At 34.9% G+C, this 22,238-nt stretch overlaps 3 protein-coding genes across 4 annotated transcripts; all 3 read right to left on the bottom strand.

Moving 5' to 3' along the window:
• Nucleotides 1–1,872: 1,872 nt before the first annotated feature.
• LOC114420159 (cardiolipin synthase (CMP-forming), mitochondrial) lies at nt 1,873–4,707 on the bottom strand. Its single transcript, XM_028386037.1, has 8 exons — nt 4,170–4,707; nt 4,027–4,093; nt 3,857–3,931; nt 3,741–3,792; nt 3,180–3,265; nt 3,013–3,087; nt 2,285–2,379; nt 1,873–2,208 (listed from the first exon to the last, which is right to left on the bottom strand). The coding sequence occupies exons 1-8, from the start codon at nt 4,556–4,558 to the stop codon at nt 2,118–2,120; spliced, it is 930 nt and encodes a 309-aa protein (XP_028241838.1). The 5' UTR covers nt 4,559–4,707; the 3' UTR covers nt 1,873–2,117.
• Nucleotides 4,708–7,178: 2,471 nt separating this feature from the next.
• On the bottom strand, nt 7,179–8,232 carry LOC114420158. Its single transcript, XM_028386036.1, has one exon. It carries the CDS (start codon nt 8,170–8,172, stop codon nt 7,780–7,782), a length of 393 nt encoding a protein of 130 aa, XP_028241837.1. The 5' UTR covers nt 8,173–8,232; the 3' UTR covers nt 7,179–7,779.
• Nucleotides 8,233–11,606: 3,374 nt separating this feature from the next.
• On the bottom strand, nt 11,607–21,243 carry LOC114420157 (phospholipase A I-like). Of its 2 annotated transcripts, XM_028386034.1 has the most exons (18): nt 20,444–21,243; nt 19,813–19,960; nt 19,345–19,423; nt 19,116–19,269; nt 18,824–19,033; nt 18,497–18,742; nt 18,252–18,414; nt 17,903–18,163; nt 17,680–17,801; nt 17,220–17,381; nt 16,892–17,084; nt 16,640–16,776; nt 15,980–16,118; nt 15,056–15,259; nt 14,498–14,966; nt 14,186–14,402; nt 14,004–14,093; nt 11,607–12,390 (listed from the first exon to the last, which is right to left on the bottom strand). In XM_028386034.1, the coding sequence occupies exons 1-18, from the start codon at nt 21,002–21,004 to the stop codon at nt 11,947–11,949; spliced, it is 3,999 nt and encodes a 1,332-aa protein (XP_028241835.1). In that variant the 5' UTR covers nt 21,005–21,243; the 3' UTR covers nt 11,607–11,946. The 2 variants fall into 2 exon arrangements, with proteins under 2 accessions (XP_028241835.1, XP_028241836.1); XM_028386035.1 differs by lacking the exon at nt 19,813–19,960 and having other exon boundaries at nt 20,444–20,549.
• Between the last annotated feature and the right edge of the window lie 995 nt (nt 21,244–22,238).

The raw sequence follows: 22,238 nt of genomic DNA, 5'->3' as shown, positions 1-22,238 counted from the left end.
AAATACCATTTTGTCCTTATATATGATAAAAAAACACATATAGAAAGGGCACGTAAGTAAAACAGTGTAATTTCGTCTCTAATCTTGACACAACAGAAAGGAAGTCCAAACCAAGCACGGTTGCTGTGCAGTGGCAAACACACAAGATTAGAGAACTTAGGAGTGTGGGGGCCACAAGATTCGCGGGACTTCTATAATGAACTACCGTGTTGGTCAATGTTATTTACTAATCATAGCTCAAGACAGTTTTACCACTCATTGTATTCAATGCTTGTCCTGACCACAGGCAAAGTGGATGATCACTTAAGAGAGATAAGTTATATAGGTGTTATGCGACAAAATATTTCTAAGATCAATAATATTTCAATAATAAAGACGTAATTTTTTTGTTTTTCACAAGGTAAATTTTTTTTCAAGATCAGTCCTTCTCATATCTAAAAATTAATAATATTTTTTTCAAATATTAATTTGTTTTTTTAATCAATATTCTTATTTTTTTTTATTGATTCAGAACTCTTAATTTGTTTACGTTATAAATTAATTCATATATATATATATATATATATGAATTAATTTAGATTTTTACTTTATTGCACTATCTTTCATGAAATGACCCATAAATCTTTACATATTAAAATTCTATATCACTGACATATTTTTTTCTTTCTTTTTCACCTCTTCATTTATTGGTATATTTTTATTGCTTTACAACTAAAAATAGATTTTTGTTCTTTCATGCTTCACAGTATTTCAGTTGCTATAATATATCTTTTTTTTTATTAATTCTTTATATCTAAATAATCCAAAAACGCGTTGGTCCTGACTGTACTAGTATGTCTTATGTTCTATGGAGTAACTTCCAGGAACAATAAATTTCTGAAGTTTTATAACTCATCTCAATGAGTAACAATAAATTCAGACAATCATAGAACTATCTCAAAACAACAAATTATCAGGTAACTGAACAGGAAGGAAACTAGTTTGGGCAATCAATTTACCAGTGATCATTTAAAATTTGAATGACCACATAATGTTTTCTCTTGTTAATGAAGGAAAATCTGCTAGAAGTATTTTCATAAATCTATTCCGTCAGGAACATGAGAGGAGCAAAATAAGTCCCTCACAACTTCAACCTTTTTCAGGTGGCCTGCTAACATATGAAGCTTTTTTAGTAAGCTGATGGATGGTGATGAGAGTCCACAATCGTTGCCTTCAGAAACAAGAGATCATTATCATCTCAACGAGAAAAGTGACCTCCAGAGAAGAAGACCTCGGCGTGGTAATTCTTCAGATAAAGAGAACAACCTCCAAGAACAAAATGTGGTCCAAAACCCTTTACACCCTCAATATATAGATCCAAAACAAGAAACAGAACTCCATTGCAAGACAGTGTTGTTTTGGCTAGCTGCATACCTTATGAGTTGAAAATGACAATAAACTGATGATTAATGTTTTCCTTTATACAATTCTCCTACAAACTATAGTATTATTTCTAACGTAATGAGACCAGAAAGGAATTTATGTACTGGATTGCGCCCCCCCCCCAAAAAAAAAAATTTTATAATAACATTACTATGTATAATATCTTGAATGTAAACAAAATGATATTTAAATGTCATTAATCACTTTCTTATTTTTGTGAAAATATTCTCTTTTATAGTTTTTATTAAAAAATAATGACAGTATTTTATCTATTTTAAAAAATATTTCTTTCTTTCTTTTTTATAAATTTCATTACGAAAATAATTACATTCTTCGTTTGAAGTTGCTTGTCAAGTTTGGTAACGTACGACTTTATCGAAGCTTTTCAAATTGTTAGAATAGGTAGCGCTGTAGCAATTTATGTTCAGGTTATAATTTGGGTTGTGTGACTTGATCAAATAAATTCAAATGGCATGAAAGAGAAAGACACGTTTCATACGTTCCTCTAACATAGAATTGCAGGAAAAATAATCTAACATTTGTCAGCCACTACTTGAAAACATTTGAAACATTAATGCTTATGTTAGAAGGCAAAGTTTGAAAACAAAGACTGTGCAATCTAGCCATAATTTACTGTGCAATAAGTCCTTGCTCATGCCGATCCCTGATCCCTCTGCATCTCAATGGAAACTTAACTAGACCGAGTTTGATACTACAGCCAGTCTCCTAAAATATTGTGCTCCATATGCTGCAGTAGATGCTACAGTTGTTGAAGCCACTAAATAGCTGCAGCAGAAAATGGTTCAAGTTCACATCTGGGAAGACTTGCTAGAAGGGAAATAAAAAATTCACGCAAGATTACCTCAAATAAGTAACATATAATTGAGTTTCCTGGGTTCCAAACTCTGGTTGAAGAAGAGCTGCAGCAACTAGTGCTAATTGGAACACTGTATTCACCTGTTCAAATTTGTATTCCTTCTCAAAAAGTATGATAGATGAAGGGAAACTACTAACAGGTTCTAAATCAGAATAATCTACTTCTCTAATCTATGACTAGATACGCTTTTCGTTTTCCTTTTTAAATGCATTTTAGTGAACGGAGTCTTGCAGAGTTAGGGACTAAAGTAAAGGTTTTGTAAAGTCAGAAATTAAAGTGACTAATGCTTAAAAAATCTTGTGGATTATCCAGGGGTTGGGGGGTTATTTGTTTTTGTATGTGTGCAAGAGGGGTAGGGAATGTAATTTGAGACCACACGGGCTGAAGGTTTTGTCCTGTAGCTGATGATAGACAATATTCTAATTCCTCTAATTACTTTAATGGATATGCTTACACTAATCAATCATGTTAAAAGAAATCAACTCCAACATTTCGTTTAGTTGAAGGAACAGTTTGGACTCATTGCACATGTTAAGAAATCAAAGTCCACTATTCTTAAATGTTCTATCTATGCACATATGAATCTTATCCCTAAACATCCATCATGGAGAGCAACACGACAAGCATGTGATGCAAGTAGTACACATAAGCGAGTCTGCAACACGACAGCATCATGCATTGTATGATAAACTCATAACACCCATCAAGCTTACCTTGCTTAGAAAGAGTGGTTCAACCTTTTGGCGGCAGGTCCCATCAAGGTTAAAAAAATCAAACCAGCTTTCCCACTGAGAGAAACACACAACATCAAGGGTTTCATCTTGATCACTACACAATTTTTCAAGCAAAATGGAAAACTTGAGAATCAGATTGTTCATACCTTCCAACCCAAGCTATTTGCTCTTAGAAATACTGCGCCACCAACGAGGAAGACGTCCCGGAACACAACAAGACTAACAAGTCCAGCTTCAAAATGAAAAACCAAAATGAATAGTTTTACACAACATAGATGGAGTACAAAGTAATATCAGTGTTCTCAAAACATAAATGCCGAATAATGCAACAATATTTGAAAGCAACACATCCTTTCAGCCACTGAAATCACTAAGCTATTTAAGCCCCAAGTAACATATAATTAAATGAAAATTGCATCTGATTGCCAGCTTCACATTGAAACATCTTATGTAAAAAATCTACACATGTTGCCATTCAAAGAGAAAGAGATGTGTGCACATCCTTGTCTTAAATTTGTAACTATGGCCAAGGTTTTAAATTACAATCACATGGCTATGGCCTAATACTATGATAAACCGAGGATGTGATTCTCATTTTTCTTTTAATCTTAATAAAAATGATAAATGCTTAAGCCAATTACTGTTTAAAAAAAACCCACACAACCACAAATATACAGAAAACAGAAGCAGCAAGCAGAAGGACTTACGATGCAGTAGATCTCTATGCACCATAGCAAGAGCAACGCAACCAATAAGGACCTGCATTAAGGAACGAAGATGAAACAAAAAAGCAAATGCAAGGGGAGATGAGAGTGGAGAATACCTTGTCAGCAAGGGGATCAAGGTAGGAACCCACTACGGAATCGATCTTCATCTTCCTAGCCACGTATCCATCCAGCTATAGCAAGAAAACGACAAACAAACGTTTAGCATGTGATTGTTAATGTTGAGTTTCAGCATAGATAGCAATAAACATTCGATTTTCATACTCACCCAATCGGTGGCACCGGAGAGAGCCAGCCCTACCATTGCAGAAGTATAAAACTCGTTGGAGATCATCCTGAGTAAAATTCAAAATTCAAAATTAAATAAAGCAGCACAATATTTAAGAAAATGGGAAGAAAAGATGAAGGTACCATGCGAGGAGAGGACCGGAAAGTAATCGGGTGAAGGAAATGAAGTTGGGGAGATTGACGAAGCTGTGGAAAATCGAGGGTTTGTTGGAATGGGAGGGAACCGGATCAGGGAACTGGAGAGGGGCTGTGGAGCGAAGCAAATTGAAGGCGTTTCCGTGCGAATAGAGAGGGGTGGCGGACTGAGAGAGTTTCCATGGAGGCCGAGCGAGGAAGAGAGGGCCTGGGCCTGGGCCTGGGCCTGGGGACCGGAAGAGGCGGTTGTTATGGTGAGGCGCGCACCATGGGAATGCGGTTGCGGTTGAGGTTGAGGTGAAAAAGGTTCGGGCTTTTGTTTTGGTTTGGGTGTTGTCGACGAGTATTTGTTTTAGGAACTTGCGGAACAGAACCATTATTGAAACATTTTTCGACACAGATTGGGCATGTTAAGTTTTGGGGTTTTAGATGGAAGATGGCGGTGACGCTACGTGCGTTTTCCTCGTCTTGCTGTTCGACCTGACCTCACACTTTCTTCGCCGTTGAATTTCATTCGCCTACTCTATAAGTTTAGTTTAGCCATCATCATTCTATAAGGTCTTGCTTCCTGCACCTTCAAATTATTTCTTGCACCCCTTTCAAAATGATTTTTTTTTTTTTACCTTTGTCGATTCATCGGCTCTCATATTACAACACTTCACTCAACATTCTTGTTCGTCAGAAACCAACACTTGACTACTCTCAAGATGATTGATTGTTCCCATAAACCAACACGTAACTTTTCAACATGCTTTGTTCTCACTCACATGCTTTATAAGAAACTTCCTAGAAGGTCATTCATCCCATAACTATTCCAAGTCAAGCATGCTTAACTGTGAAATTTTTAAGTGATAAATCATCAAAAAGTAGATACGTCTTGTTGGTATAAGTATTATCAATTAATTCTTTTTAGTTATCATTAACTGTACAGTCTCATACCTGTATAGTTTTTGAATCTCTCTCATTCTAATGTGATTCGTTCCGGATATTACAATAAGCCTTATTGACCCTAAGATAATTGTACAATACATCGGTTGCAATAGTTATTTTATAGTTACTTAGCAAGTATACTAATATGTTTGGGCACAGAGAAATCGTGGTGGTAACCAAAAAATAATAGTCAAACGGATTTTTTTTTACCAACATGGGTTCAAAATTAAAATTAATTATCATAACGGGTTGGTCAACAAAGTATTTATCAAAATGAATGATTTTTGTCACATAAGAATTTTGAAGGGGTCACCCTGAGTAACACTTTATGCTTTTTGTTTTTCTTATAACAAAAGACGTCACTTTGGTCTGTTTCATCTTGTCATTATTTAACATGGATAATGATTAGATCTATACACATATTTTCACTCAAAAATACTTGTTTTAGATTATATAAAAGAAAAATAGAACACTGCTTATTTCATTAAGAAACACTTTTTTTAAAAAAAAAGTTTAAATAAATTCACCCACATTTTGTTTTCATTTTAATGTATTTTGTTAATCTTTATTTCAATTTTTAGATAAGATTATGAAATATAAGTAAAAAAAATGAAAGAATATATTATAATTACAAAGTTTACAATAAAATATAATTATATAGTGAAAAGTTAAATAATAATTAAATCACTATTACAATTGAAATTATAATTTTCCTATATTTTATGTCAACTAGACATATACTTAATAGAGTGAAAATCTAATTATTAAACATGTATTTAGCGTGATAAGATGACGTTTTCTATTGAAAGACAAACAAAAAATACAAATTACTCATGATGACATCTCCTACATTCCAACGTGACAAAAATAATTCATTTCCATAAATACTTTGTTAACCAACTATGATAATTAATTTTTATTTTTAAGCAATTTTGATAGAAAAGCTGGTTTCTTTTCACACTGAAAACAATAATTTTGTATCATCGCATCACCAATCTAAACATGATATTACTTTTTTTTTTTATCCATTTCGATAAAATAATCCAAGTTTCTCAATTAAATGGTTTGAAAGGAGAAGATACTTCACAATCTTAGTTGAATGTAGAATTGTCAAAATTGATCCGACTTAACATGTCTTAACGTGTCAAACTGGTGATTGGGCTAGGTCGGACTAAGATAATTAATTTGAGACCCAAAAATTGGCCCGGTTGGATAAGTTAGGTGAGCCGGTCAAATACTAGTTAAGACATGTAAAAGAGAGAGGGGAAAACGGGACAATTAACTGTCATTTAAACCGCTCTAGTTGAATGTTCCACAACTTCTCAAATGCCGAATCTGAAGGCGTATATCTATGGTATTCTTGATCAGGTAGTCCACAACTCCACATCTTCTAAGCATCTATACGCTTGAAAATGTTTAATATACTTTACAACTTTTAAAAAGAAGTGATCAGAAAAAAATAGTACTTGTTATTTATAAAAGATTTACATTCATATCATGTAAAAGACTATAATAGATAAAAGAGAGCTCGAATTGTAGCTTACTGGATCTGAGATCTTATCTCGTTTCATTCAATCAGTCCCTGAGAGTTAATAAAATATTTTTACAATAAGTAGCATGATATTTTAAAATAATAAAAAAAAGCTTCGGATCAAGCATAATTTGTAAAAAAAATGCATGTTGTCAATTGCAGGTAGAAAAGCACGGAGAGATACTAAAATATGGAGGTGCAAACAATAATGTTAGATTGAAGTATTCACACATCAAGAACTTGCCGGTGGCTGCTGCAACTGATACTTAGAATCTTGATTGCCTTGACTTGAGGCAACAGGGTTGTCTACAAAGGATATTAAAAAACCATTAATTTCAAAGGCGTTATTCTTCTTTGAGCATAACACACTGTTGAGCTAACCAGTAAATAATACGCAGAAGATTTCAATCCAAAGCTCTCTGATTCTGGACTTGCTAAGACGGTCCAACAGGAGCCAAGACCATATCTCAACAAGGGTGACTCAGATTCACTCAGGTTTAAATTACACACAATGAATATTCATCTGTTTGTTTTACTTTTTTTTTTTTTATTCAAAAAACTTTAGGTGAGTTGGGTCCCGGAGGCTCTCAACATAGCTAAGACAGACCTCAAGACTCAATGAACGCTTACATCTGTTTGTTTTATTTTTATCTGCACTTTGTGTTTCTATTTTATTTCACCACAAGAACCTTATGTCCAAGTCCAAAATTATTAATGTAGACATGTAGGTACAATTACAAATATGTTGATAAATAAGAACTCTTGTGCTTGAACCTTTTGTTCAGAAATACAAAAGGGTCACAGATCTATATGTTGGCATCCATATACTATTTGGTCCTTAATCTTCTTGGCTGCACCATATTTCCTTCCACCAATGAGCTGCATTGGGTCAAATCTGCTTAAGCAAGCGATAGAACACAGAATTTACATCAGAGCTGAAAGCAACAAAAGGCAGGACAGCACAATTACCAAAGGCATCAGAAATACTGAGAACTTGAAATCAACATGAACCCCAAAATAAAAAATAAAATAAAACTGTCCAATGTGGCATCACAAGGTGAAAAATAACATGAACATTTTGCAAGTCTTTGGTCACTCAAGATACAAGTTCAGACTAATTCAAGAAACTGTGTTCAATCAGAGCTGAAAGTTGTTGATATCATCCTTGAGGATCCTGTAGCTGTAACCAGGAACCCTGTTCCACTTATTGCTTTCTACCACTTCAGCAACCGAACACATTTTTGGGAGAAACACATTGTTATCTCTTCGCTTCCTCCTCTTCCCTGTCATTAGCAAGACCCAGAAACTTGACCTGGAAGTGGAATAGCCTCTTCCAGAAACAATGTTCACAAAGTGTGGCTGAGGCCTCTGTGAGTTCCCCAACTCAAACATGGAGAAGTATTCAATTTCCTTCTTTACAAGAGATCCAATTGTGCCCCTTGTGCCAATAGCAACTGGAGTAGGAGCAGCCATTCTATCTAGATGTATGGTTTTGATGGAAATGGCAGTGACACTGCTTTTATATTTCATTAAATCTACTGTTAAAATGGATTCATGAAGGAGGCTTCTAGATGAAGATAGCCGTGGTCATCATCCTAAATTTAATTTTAAATTTGGAGCATCTCCTTTAGTAGATGATAGATAATAACATGCTTTATGAAAAGCATGAACTTCCATGATTGAAACTTTATAAAGTGAACAAGAACATCATATTATTGCAATGTCTGCAATAAAATCTCGCTTGTTTTCCCGGCATCACGCTTTATCCTTTTGACTTCTTAGACTATATAATAGCTTGCTTGTAATGCACACTATAGTCAGTATGTAAAACTATATTATTATCTATTGATCATATATAGTACGTATGAAATGGATTTCTGTAATCTTGCTATATTGACAAATTTAAAATTTATACAGATTCAAACTCAATGGTTCACTTTTTTAGTTTTATAGCTGTTAGAGTGTTAGTCAAAAGTTACTCTCCAATCTCCACCTTTTATGCCTAGGCTAAAGGAAAGAAAGAAAGAAAGAGGTTGATCTTTCATTGTCTTGCTTGTGTGCCTTTTGGGTACGGGGGTCCTTGTAACTTGCTGATGATTCCTCTGTTGGATGATTCTTTTTTCACGTTAAATTATAGTCTGATTTTCATCCCTTTTATCGTTGAGTAACAAGATACGATTATGTTTAAAAGAAAACAAATTTTTTAATAAATCTCACAACCAATTATGGGAGGTATTTATTTAATAAAAATCGTAATTTTTTTCTCTTTAATTGGATTGTATTTTATTATTTAATAATCGGAGTAAATACAAATTAATTTCAATCTATTCTTAAATTTATATTTTTTTAACGGCTATTCTTAAATTTATCTAAGGTTATGTTTAGTAAAATTAACTTAAAGTTAATCGGAAGCTAGAAGCTAAGTGTTCGATAGTTGAAGTTGTTGAAAAGTATAAAATAAAATAAAAAAATCATAATTTATTTAAAGTGATAATTAGGAAATTGAATAAATATATTAAGAATAAAAATAAAAAAATATATAAAAAATTAGAAGTTAATATTTCAAAAAATGTTACTTCAAATAAAATTTTAAAAAATACTAAAAGTTATAAAAAAACTTATTTATCAAATAAATTTTTCAGTTAATAAAAAAACTAAAAATTAATTAAAATATCTTATTCAACGTCACCTAAAAATGAACAAATGCATTGTTTTGGCCTTTTGGGAAAGAAGACTTTGGGCGCATTCCTTCACCCAGAGATTGAAATAACATAATCAGCTGGAAATGCAATAGGATACTCACATTGCAGCAAGGAAATTCAATAGCATGTGGGGCAAAGAGTGCCAACACAGTAAATCAAAATTAAAGACATCATAATGAAAATTATATCCAGTATCTGTGTCTCTATTAATTACTATTATATTCCACAATTAACCATTATTTATCGCTTGATAAACTCATAAACCCCGTTTGTATGTATCCATATTTTCTTGTTTTTTTCCCTTGATTTCAGCATTACATTTTGAAAGGAAGAACCAGTTTTAAAAATCAGTGGGTCTGGGTATTGGATTACTGGATCAATAGACGAATCGGTGGTTATTAATTAATCCCTATGATCCCGTCTGTAATAAAAAATATATTTTTTTATATCTGTGTTAAAAATATTTAAGGATAACATTATAAATTAATATAATTCCATAACAGATAATTAAATACCAAAATGTTAAAAAAAACATCATTGTCCAAGTTCAAACAAATAACAAAAATTACAAACATAAATAAATAACTAAATAAGTTCAAGTTCAACATATATTCTTAAAAAGTTTAACTTTTTTCTATGGCCAGAGGGCAGAAACTAAGTCATTGTCATTTTTCCTCTAATATTAGGCCTTGAATTTTAAGTAGATGTTTCTTGGGATGTTGGTGTTTCACTAGATGCCATCTAAGATACAAATTAAACACTTAATAATTAACCTAAATTAGGACTGCTAATCTGCTATTAGATATGTATACAACTAATGAACCTACAAAATAAATTCACACCATATGTATATGACTAATAAACCTACAAAAATTGAAACAAATCAATATCAAAGCACCAAATAGGCAAATACCAATGCACTGAATGTAGTCTACCGGTCACAGGAATCAATACCGAAGTATCACACTAACATTGCAATCTAACCAATCAATACAAATTTGAAACAAAGCAATACATAATTACATAGATTACTAATTAAGAAATTACTAAGAGTAGAATAGCATCACACGGTCATTCATACCTTGTTCTAGAATGGAGAGGTAAAGGGTGAGGGTGATTGGTGACGTTCAGTGCGAGTGAAGGTGAGGCCGACCTCGACGGCATTGTGCAAGGATGACCTGACGCCACAACGGTAGCAGCGGGGAAGACTCATTGAGACAAAGGTAGAAGGTGAGGTCGTGAGGGTGACCTTGACGGCGTTATGCAAGGACAACTTGATGTTGGTGTGGCATGACGATGCAACGGGGGCAAAGGTAGAATGGGAGGTTGTGAGGGCGACCTTGACAGTGTAGCACGATAATGTAGTGGTGGTGTAGACTTGTTGGACTTGGAGAGACCGAGGCGTCGTGAGACTATGAAAGGAAGGAGACTCAGGAGAGGTCAAGACTTGAGAGGGTTTCTAAATGACTTGAAACGACACCGTTTCAAGCTGCAAGGAGGAATAAAAGGATAAGTAACTCAGTCTGGGTCAACGGATCATTAGTTTGATTGCAAATCCGATCGGATTACTCTATATTGAAAAGCACAACTAATCGAATGTATGACTCGACCCGATTCAACCACCTGGTCATGGCCCAGACCAGTCAAATTGATCCGAGTTTTAAAACGCGGGGAAAAACAATCAACATGAGAACGTTTTACAAAATTTAGTTTGTTACTTACAAATTATTTACTGCAAATAAAGGATTAGCAAGAACGGCTACAAACTTATCTATTGATAAACAGTGAATCAAGGATTAAGAAATTTAATCTTAATAAATAATGTTGCTCTGTAAAATCAAATGTTGAAAACTTTCATGGATTAAAAAATTTTAATCCATAATTTTGGACTATGGGTACTAAAACGGATTAAAAATGTGCAAATACTATAAAAAGCAAACAAAATTTTTTACTTAAGTTTTATCATTAGGAAAGAAATAATTTTAAAGTAAATGTATCCCTAATGTAAAATAAGAATATATTTATTTTTAAATTAATTCATTTTTTACTTTAAAGATTCATTTTAAAGATTATCATGTTTCTTTATAGTTGGCTCGTTGCAACCAAAATTGTTTTTGTTGAAACATTGATTCTTAATCTTAACGTGTAATATTACCCTAGCCTAGCTTTAAAGTACAAAGACAGCTACAATCGTGAAGGTTTTAAAAAAAAGTTGTATAAATTCGTGTGGGCAAGGTATTATAATCTACATATGAAAAAATATACATCGGAAAGTAAATTATTTTTTAAATCTGAGTCTTAAAATAACCTGATTCGTCAAAAAAAAAAAAAAGTATGGCAATCTACGACTATAATACAGATACTCCGAAGCCCTAATCCTCCGAATGTCATCACAGTAGGAACAACTGAACAAGTACAAGGAACAAAATAAAATAGTAAGGAACATCGGAAACAACTATAAATGCACATCTTTATAAGCCTCAAAATTGGTTATCGACCGTATAATTTTATAAGAACATGTTCTCTCACACAGACTCATCTTTCCCCCCCTCTCATCCTTTATTTTCGTGTTTTTTTATTGTGAAAGATTAAGTGAACAAAATTATTGTACGCCGGGGAGATGGCACACATACCTCATTCTTCGATATGAGGCAAGAGCATGTTGCAAAGCAACATTGATACTAGCACCTTCCCTGAATAATGAATCATATAATTGACAAACAAAATGTGACAGTTCCTCTTCATCATCGTCCCAAAAAGAAAAAGTGTGGTCCACATTTCTCTCAGCGTCACTATCTTCCCAGTCGCTTACTGGACTGGCGGGTATATTCTCATCATCTGCTTCATCTTCCCCAATTTCAAACTTCCCATTTTCCATCACATTCAACTCTATGTAACCATCAACAGTGGTCGACAGAGACTCTGGAGGTTCACTTGAAGAACAAACAATAGCTTTGGCACCAGAGTCCAGAAAGGCCTTGATAAGAGCATGAGTAGGTCCATATGTCCCTGTGCATATTATGATCCTGTCTCTCCAAGCTCCAACCTAGGTTATTCAAGATACCGATAAAAGGAGAAAACAAGAAATGAGTCAGAACTTGTAACATGAGTTCATACAATGAATTGTAATACTGTATGTGCTGCCCATGCATACAATGAAGGAAAATGAAGGTGGAGTAATAAAGGCCCGGTCTGTTATTGCTGCATGATGCAGCAGCATGGTGGGGAATAGTGGTGAGGGACGGGAACAATGATCTGCTTATATATGTAGGATGTGCATATACAGAGGGGGATAATATGCATTACATGGATTGATGGATAGTTTTTTATACTTCATGTATGATTTACAGGTTGGTAAGATGTGTCGCAGGGTGTTTTGGTATTGCTCTGCCAATCATTTTGTTACAATTTCTCAGTTATAGATGCTGGGTACGAAACTTGTAACATGAGTTCATCATGGTTTGGTAGTTTGTTTTGTGGCACATCATGGTTTGGTAGTATTAGTTTTTGGCTTTAAAAAAAAATAAAAAAGAAATGAGTCATAACATTTCAACAAATATGACAGGATTTGACTAGAAATTTCTTTCCCCTATACTTGGTACACCAGGAAAATAGTGTCGTACTGGAGAACAGAGATGTCTTACAACAACATATCATCCACCTTTTTCCATAAACCCCCCCTCCTTTCTCCCTCCCTCCAACCAAACACTATATAGTCTATATATCTTACATTGAAACCATCCACAAGGAAAGCATGGCTCTGATTTATATTCGGAACCAATAAGAAACTGATTATATTGGGATTTAACTACTTTAGTGTAGTCTAGAGACAGACAACAAAGGGTAAAGTGCGGATTATAAATAATAACCTTAACTTCATAGTGTATTACACATGTCTATGTATTTTATATTTTTATTACAATTACAATATCAACCATTGACTTTTTAATCAAGTTTTTATATCTCCATAATTTACCTCCATAAAAAATATTCACTTTAAAGAAGTCAAATCCATAATTGTGATCTTGCCACTCTTATTCAAAATTTCAAACCAAAAGGGCATTATTTTCTAGATATGTAATAAAAGCTAAGTTTATCCCTTCTTTGACAAATAAAAACAGGCACCCTAACTGTCAAAATAATGGATGTAGATGATCTTTAAATTTTACAGTGCCCGCATATATAGTTCCGATGCTTAAAATCAGTCAAAGCCACTGTCACGGTAAAAGTTTAATCCAAATAGTGGGATTGCACAAAATTCTTTTTAAGAAAAAAAATGAAATGGACTCTAGCTCTGTCCCCAATGCATTATTCTCCTATACAAGGCATCATCCCTTTACACAGCCAGATTAAAGAATCCCTAAAGGAGGAAAGTAACAGAGACAAATGAAGCCATATAAAAATGGACCTAGAGCAATATAAGGTGATGATCATTCTTATGATATAACCTCCAACTTTTTTAAGAGTATAAAAGTGACTCATTTATAATAAACTGATCAACACCCAATCATCATTCTATATCTTAAATCTCCAGATCAGATGATGATAGTGAACATTGGGTAACAGCAAATAAGAAAGATCTTAATAGTTTGAGTGAAGCTCCATAAAAGTACATCCATAGCAACAATAATAAAATCAAAGTGGGAGCAAAGCACATACCATCCATCGTACATCCTCAGGGGATAAGTGCATAGAAGGGACAGTCCTACGAAACATATATGAAGCAATTTCTTGATCATCTTCCATAACCTACATAAAAGATATCCAAACTCAAGTTTCTAAAAGATATATTAAGTTGATTTCAAAAATTTATAAAGAAGCACAAGGGGGAGATGATATACAAGGGTTTGACGGCCTAGATAACGGTGGACAATGCCTCCAATTTGGAAATAAGGTTTAAAGGCAACTAAATCAGAAATAGTAGAAATATTGGCCAGGAGAGATGCGCCCCTTCTGCGATGGCTCCTCATTGTTGACAACAAACTGAATTTAACATTTTGCAGAAATTTCTCAGCGAGTTCTCCAGGTTCAGCCACAACAAATACATCATTGTGCCAACTAAATAAAAGGACAATAGCATCAGGCTTCCATCCACACGGACAAAAATAACTATTGGCAATGAATAGGAGTTCATGAAACATTGTAGCAAATACCTCACAATTAAGCCATCCGAGTCATTTTGAAGAGCCAAATGTATAACACCCACTTGCGGTGAATTCTGCAATTTCTCATGCAATGATTTCACGGGAAAAGAGAGCTGTCTAAGTCCTCGAGGAGACATTGGAGGTGATGCAATTGTTTTCCCTAATTGACCATCTAAACTTAAAGGTGGGACCAGATCAATTCGTCCAATCCTCTGACCAAGATCAGGACTAAACATGCGGGGACTCGAAGGGAAGCTTCCTGTAAACAGAGGTGATTGAAATGGAGTTGGGAATGTTGTTGATGGCACTGTTTTTACAATCCCAGACAAACCCTGCATTAGGGATAAACGTATGCCATTACGAGCACAAAATGACTCAAGTTCCCGGGCATGGTGGATCACTCTTCCAGAATCTGGATTATGTGAAGCTTCAACAAGTAGTACATTACGCCTCCACCCTAAGGTGGGGCCATCAGCACCTGATAAAAGAGAACAAAAGAATCTTAACATTTAAGGGGATAAATGAAAGTGAAATTTTACAGTGCAGACAACATATAATCCACAATACCCTCAAGTGATTCCTTTGTCTTGGGTAATTTAGATCTCAGATTTTCTGACCACTTCTCCTCATGCTGGAAAGGAAGAAGCAATCTATCACACACATTTTCAAATGCGTGATGATTCTTTTGTATATATTCTTCAATCGCAGATTCCAACTTTAGCCAGATAGTCGGATCTGTCTCATCAAGTTCCATATCACAGCGTTCATCAACTGTGAGGAAAGACACAAAGAACACTTGTTCAGAATTAAAGTTCTTTCCATGAATAGCTAGCTACTCTAGAAGTACACTTCTTTATCAAACAGGGAAAATAAATGAAGTTAAATTGAAAGCAAATAGGAAATTACTGAAAATTCATACGAATAGAATTAGAAGGCAAAGAAAGATTCTTCCATTCCCAAACTCACAAACATAAACATGACATTGATAGGATGGGTTCTAGGCCCAAAATTAAATGGTCTAAGGACTATATATGGTGGAGTTAAATATGTATTTTATAAGTTATAGTTTTTATTTTACTCATGTTAAAATAATGATGTTGATAACCAAGTGATTGGACACAAGTGGTTAATGTGTTAAAATTAAGATTGAATCGTTCGGATAGTACCCAAGTTCGATCCTTAGCGGAAACAATTCTTGGCCGGGCTTTACTTACCTCTCAGTCAAACTCCAAATTAGTCAAGATCTCTTTCTCTTGATGAACCGAAGGGTTAAGACCCAAAAATAAATATGATGTTGACACTTGGATAATTATTATCCATTGATTGACATTACTTAGGGCTATATAAATGTATTCATCTTTACCTATTAGCACCAATGAATGAAAAGTTTGAGTTGTTATATTTTATCTTTTTTATAGCTTTCTCTTTAGCCTTTAATGGTGTTTTCTTAGGAGTAGTGGTAGTGTTAGCTATCAACCCTCTATCAAATACCTGGATTGAAACGAAAATATTGTATCTCAGGAAGCATGGGTAGCAATGTACTTAAAGCTTCCTCCACCCGATCAACAGAGCATGAACTCTCAATCAACACCTGCCCCGTATCCAGATACCGCCAACCTCCTTTTCGTACCTACAAACGTATAAACACACAATAATAAAAAGAAAAGTAACTTCAGAACTTCAATAGTCAATGACACGTCTCTTAAAATCAAAATTATTAATCACATTTGTTAGAATATATGGAAATATCATAAAATATCTTATAATAATTTAGATTAACCTCTAGGATTAGTTTCCCTATTTCGGTATTTCCTCATTACCTCTTAAGATTAATTACTACATTTCCTTATCATGATTTGTTTTCCAAATTAGTTAGGATTATGATCAGTACAAGGGTTAGTACTTTAAGTTTTATAAACACATCAATACATTGTAAAACATCTCAGTTAATATCAATATAGTATTTCATTCTCTTATATCTCTTTACCTTCTTCTATACCTAAAGTCCTATAATTTCAACAACATTCTTTTTAATTTTCATGTTTACAGACCTATGAAACAAGTGTTACAATGAATAACTATCAAAGCCCTTGATCTTCTTTTTTGAACACAGAATATTATTAGAGAACTAAAACAGAGAAGATTACTTACCCTGGTTCGAACAGAACCACATCCTACTGAAACCAGACAGTCAATTTTTGTATCTGGCCACAGAAGTTGTGCTTCTCTTATGGCAAAAATTGTAGGATTGTTAGCCACTATCGCACCATCTTGCCAGCGGTTGACATCTTAAGGCATGTTGCAGGATGAAAATAAATACACATAAATAACAATACAGAAATGGAAATAACTAAAACTAAAATACAGCCTAATTGATGCAAACAACAGCAGAGTAATCAGTACCATCTGAGAAATCATCAAGATAATAAGGAGCAGCAGATGATGCTCTGATAGCCTTCCATACTTGATGCTTACAGCTTCCAATGAAAGCACTACGCTTATAGCCAACCTGTTCACCTATAGGTGAAGCTAATACATTGATCCCAGAGCCATCTGATGTTGCAACAAGAGCCACCTCAGGTGTTCCAGCAGGGTACTGCATTATAGATAGTAACGACAAAGAGTGACAGAGAATTAAATATTATAAAGAAAAAATACATTAACAATCATGAATAAATGTAATTTAATAGCCATTATTTACAAATACCAATAAACAGTATTAGCTTCGAACCTGATAATTGCGAAATACAAATGGTTGTGCAGGCATCATGCTCACCAAGGTTGATACAACAAAAACTTTGGGCACATTTTTCACAGCAGAATCTATCATTAGATCTCCATCTTCATCAGCACACATTTCCTTCAATAGCCTTTCAAACTGTTCTGCACTATGCTGCAAGACAATAAGTCATAATACTCCATTTAGGGCAGAGAAAATTCAAACACCCAAAATAGCTAAATAGCTCAGAGAAAAGAATGCAATAATGCATCATGCACTCTATCTTACATATGTGAATAAAATTGCACAACATAAACATTGATATTGTGAAGCATCCTATTTCCATTTAGATATTCTAAAACACATGCTTCATATATATATATATATATATATATATATATATATATATATATATATATAGGGAAGCAGAAAAAAATGTCAACACACCGACATAAAGGAAAGAAATACATACTTTTGATCCATGAACAACAACCCTAAAACTCTGTGATGAACTTTTATAAAGTTGATCTAATTTTTCTCTCCAAGTAGCAGCTTCGTTGTCCTTGGGAACAGGATCAGCAAAAACAAGCTTCCCTGATTCCGAGTGTTTGATCAGTTTATGTAGAATTGTAGGACAAATAAACAGATTGATAAAAATAACTAAATGACATGCCATTCTTAAGTGACATCCTTACCAAGATTTTTGTATATATCTTCACATTCTTCCAAAGTCATTAACTTAATCCCAAGTGCAACAGCTAGCATTCCTCCTGTTGATGTGCCGCATATTAAATCAAACAACTCATGTATTCGTTTTCCAGTTCCTTTTTCAATTTCCTTTAGCATTTGTACAGTTGCTAGACCTTTCATTCCTCCTCCATCCATTGAGAGTATGCGAAGTCCTTGCTTACCCACTTGTCTTCCTTTTATTGCACGCCTCAGGTTTTCATTTTCTCCTACAAAAGTAAAAATGAATAACCCCATTAAGTAATCAGGATAAAACATCCCGACAAACATAGATGAATTTTATATCCGAACACAAACCAAGAATTGCCAAAGCACGAGCTGCAGCTTTATACACACGTGGCTCAGTTGCAACAGCTAGACGTAAGAGAAGTTCTCGTAAGCTTTCAGAAGAAACAAGTATGCGACGATTTTCCAGACTGAAGGCCAAATTCCCAACAGCTAACAGAGCTAGCCTTTGTACCTATAGAAGGATAAACCTAAAATTCAAAGGACTGCAATATAAGGAACCAATTTAGTCACTATCTATGAAGAAACTAACTTGCCTCTGGATCTTTATGGGCACATAAGTTTTTCAATGATTTTAAAATATCCTTGGTCAACATCTTCTCAGCCACAGTATCAGATGTGAAAGCCAACTGGACCACAACTTGCAATACAGATATTACCTCTTCCAGACCTGCAGATTTTAGAACTGTTCCAATTGGTTGCATGATGTCTGCTTTCATCAGATGCAATGCTACGGAATCATCAGAGGCAAGGGATGAAAGAGCAGAGCAGGCTTGTTCAACCTGTAAAATATTAAGGACAATCACAACCACCAAATAGCAGAAGAACTAAAAAATTGCGATATCTAGACCCATAGAACATACCACATGACAGTTGTCACTACTTATCATGCTTATAAGCTGTCGCACTGCATTCTCGTCTTTACCTACAAACACTCTATTTCCTTGGTCTTGCATTATCTTTCCTAGTGCAGATGCTAGTAAAGGGTGATGACAAGAAGAAAATCGGAATATAAGAGAGAAGACGGCACTGAGTTTATGCCTAGATGCACCGAAATAAGAACTGTTTTCCATCTGCAATGACCAGAAAAAGCATGTGATATGTTTCGAAAGAATAATGTCAGCAAGGTAGTCTAGCTAGTTTACAAAGTGCTACCTCTATTTGCACATTCACTGATCTCAAATTTTCATCTGCCACGATCCTAATATTTGCAAGAGAAAGGTGTCGAAGTTTGTGGAGGGGCAAAATTTCAGGAAGAAACTCAAGAGGATTTCCAAATAGCCTAAGAACCCGTAATTCAGCCATAGCCCTGCCATATGTGGTAACAATAAGACCAGAGGAATATGTGGAGTCTAGTTTATACAAAATCATCTAAACCAAAAACCTGAAGTCAAGAAGTGGCCTAACAAGCTTGTTATGTTCCAATGACAACTCCACCAACTGCATACACTGTCTCAGTTCCGCTGCTCAAAAAATAAAAACTATTAGATACAAGGGCTATTTTACAAAAAAAAAAAAAAAAAAAAAAACACTGATCTTAATACCTCGGTTACTTAAGGAAATATCACAACAGTAAATAATACAGGGATGAACATTGGATTTGCTCCCCAAATCCACAAGGTTAATCAAGTGCGTTGGTGCAGTAAGTGGGGCTAGGACTTCCCATAGCCAATGCAATCATGCTTTCTAAGTTTGTGTTAAGTTGGAAGCTGCATGTAATCTAACATTACTCACTAATGTCCAGTATACTTATTTAGAGGATATAAAACTATTTCCACCACTGCTAGGTACACTAGAAAAAAATAGTACCACTATCCTCGAATGGTAGTAGGTCAGACAACAAAAAGCTTACCAGGCACCGAGACAAGCATATTGTTGTCAATCCTGAGCACTTTTAAGCTTCTTAGCTCACCAAGCTCAGGTGGCAAAACAGTTAGCCTGTTGTTATCTAGATAGAGTTTCTCAAGGTGTGGCAATTGTGTAAGCTCTACTGGTAATACCTGTACACAGTCATAATGTGTTTAAAACATCTCAATCCAACTCAATAGTATTTGATTTCCACTCCACCAAAATTACAAAATCCAACGCACTTCCTGAGCACCAGGGAGGGAAAAAAAGCAAGGCAAGCAAACATAATAATACAGTTTAAGTGTATGTTTGGATACCAATCAGAAAGTTCAAAAGTACTTTTATTCTCAAAGCAACGAGTACTTCCTACTTCATCTGGTCCCTTGAAATTCAGGAACATGCATTGATATTTTCAAAAGGAAATTTCCAACTTTTATCCAAAATTTTTCATATGTTACTGTAGAATATAGCAGAGAACAAACAAAATCACTAACTCCCTCCTTCAATTTCAGAAACTACTTGGCAGCAGATTTACAAAACTCACTTGGCAGCAGTTATAACTATATACCATGAAACGCAAAATAGCAAAGGTACCACAAGAGTGACAGTTCCATCAAAGAGTAAGCAACACTCACCGACAAGCCACAGCCGCAGAGGCTGAGCGCAGCAAGACTAGTCCAGTGGTGGCCGGAACCGGCAACGGCATCTCCAACGTTTGGCGGCATCGAGGACGGCAAATCGGAGCGCAACAAGCGTATCAAAATACCAGTGCCGTCGCTCTGCTGACCGGAGGCAACGGCCTTGGCCATTGTGACCGCCCTGAGAGGCTCCCTTCGCTTAACAACCTTCATTCCCAAGTCCACCACGCTTTCATCATCGTCCCTCGGCCTCAACTCAACCACGACCGTGTCCTGCGGCATCGGCAACGCCACCATCAGCTGGGACTGAAGCTTCAACGCCACCTGATCCTCGTCGTCCGACGCCGACCAATCCAATTCAATGCGAAACCCGAGGTCCTGATCCTGCGAGAGGATTGAGGAAATAGAACCCGACGAAGACGACGAGGACGAAGAAGAAGAGGAAGAGCGGGAGGAGGTTGAAGTGCGGGCGAGATTCTCCGGCGGATCGTCGATGCCATAGCTGAGAGTGAGGTGGAAGATCTCCGAAGGTCTCTTCCAACCCAATCCCCAAGACATTGTGGATTTGCGATCTAAATTTCAAGATTCAGTAACGTGCTCACGTTAAACTCTTGAGAATTGACCTCTACATTACGGTGCCGCATTCGATCCGAATCGGATCGTACGGTTCAATGCTGAATGCTGATTGATGGGTTCAACAAATCTCGGAACACAGAACACGCATGTAATGTAATCACACACACAGGACGAGCCGAAGCTGTGTTACCCGTCAACCTACAAATATACATATCCCATAAAATTCAGATTCAGTGTCCTTTCTTCCTTTTTTTTCTAAAAAAAAAAAGAAGGTAGTTTAGGAAAATAATAAATGATGTAATTATTAATGTATATGCGTTTCATAAATGACAAGTTTGAAAAATAGAGATTGAATTATTGAATGAAGGCTATTGTATTTTAATTTTGGCTTGTTTTGTATTTTTTTTAGTGCATTTAAAGGAAGGAAGAAACCATGACCGGCTATACCGCGAAGTGCAAACAATGGTGGAAAACTACTAGAAAAGAGCCTAACTGGTTTGATTTATTTGTTTCAATTTATTTCAATGCCATAGGACACAAAGGGGAAATGAAGATAAGAGTGCACAGAAATGCATTATTTTGCAGTGAGGCGGTGAGAAAAGTCTTATTTGGATTTTTTACATTTAATCTAATTTTTCCAAACTTTTTTTTAAAATTTGATTTGATTTGAAAAAAAATATTAGTAATAATCAAAAGTTGATCCAATTAGGAAAAGTCGAATTCATATTCAGCAGAAATGTAGGTTGAAATTTCTGACGTGAGAACCTTATTATTCGACAAATATTTTTCTAAGAATACATCGGACCTTGATTCAAGTTATAACAAAAAATATAAGCAGTGATTTAGGTCATCATTATCTTATCCAATAAAAAATGTTCCTTACTGCCTTATGTTGGGCTTGGATTCCCAATTTAAAAATAAATAAATTTATCGTTGGCTTTTTTAGAGTTTAATTTTAATGAAACGTTATTATAAAAATTCACATTATCATTAAATAACATATTGTTATATTAATTAATGAATTTAAACATATTATTAATGCATTGAGTTATTCCTTTGATAACTTTTTTTTAATTGAACTATTTTAAGCGTCACAAATAAATATAAATTCGAAACTGCTACTCGTAGTAGTTTTCCGAACAAGTTCAACACGACATATTTCCACTGCTGTGCAAGCCATGACTTTGACCATACTTATGTATTCTTCCGCTAATAA

Source organism: Glycine soja, chromosome 7, assembly GCF_004193775.1.
Source record: "Glycine soja cultivar W05 chromosome 7, ASM419377v2, whole genome shotgun sequence".
Taxonomy (NCBI): Eukaryota; Viridiplantae; Streptophyta; class Magnoliopsida; order Fabales; family Fabaceae; genus Glycine; species Glycine soja.
This window is presented reverse-complemented; position numbering and strand designations above follow the sequence as displayed.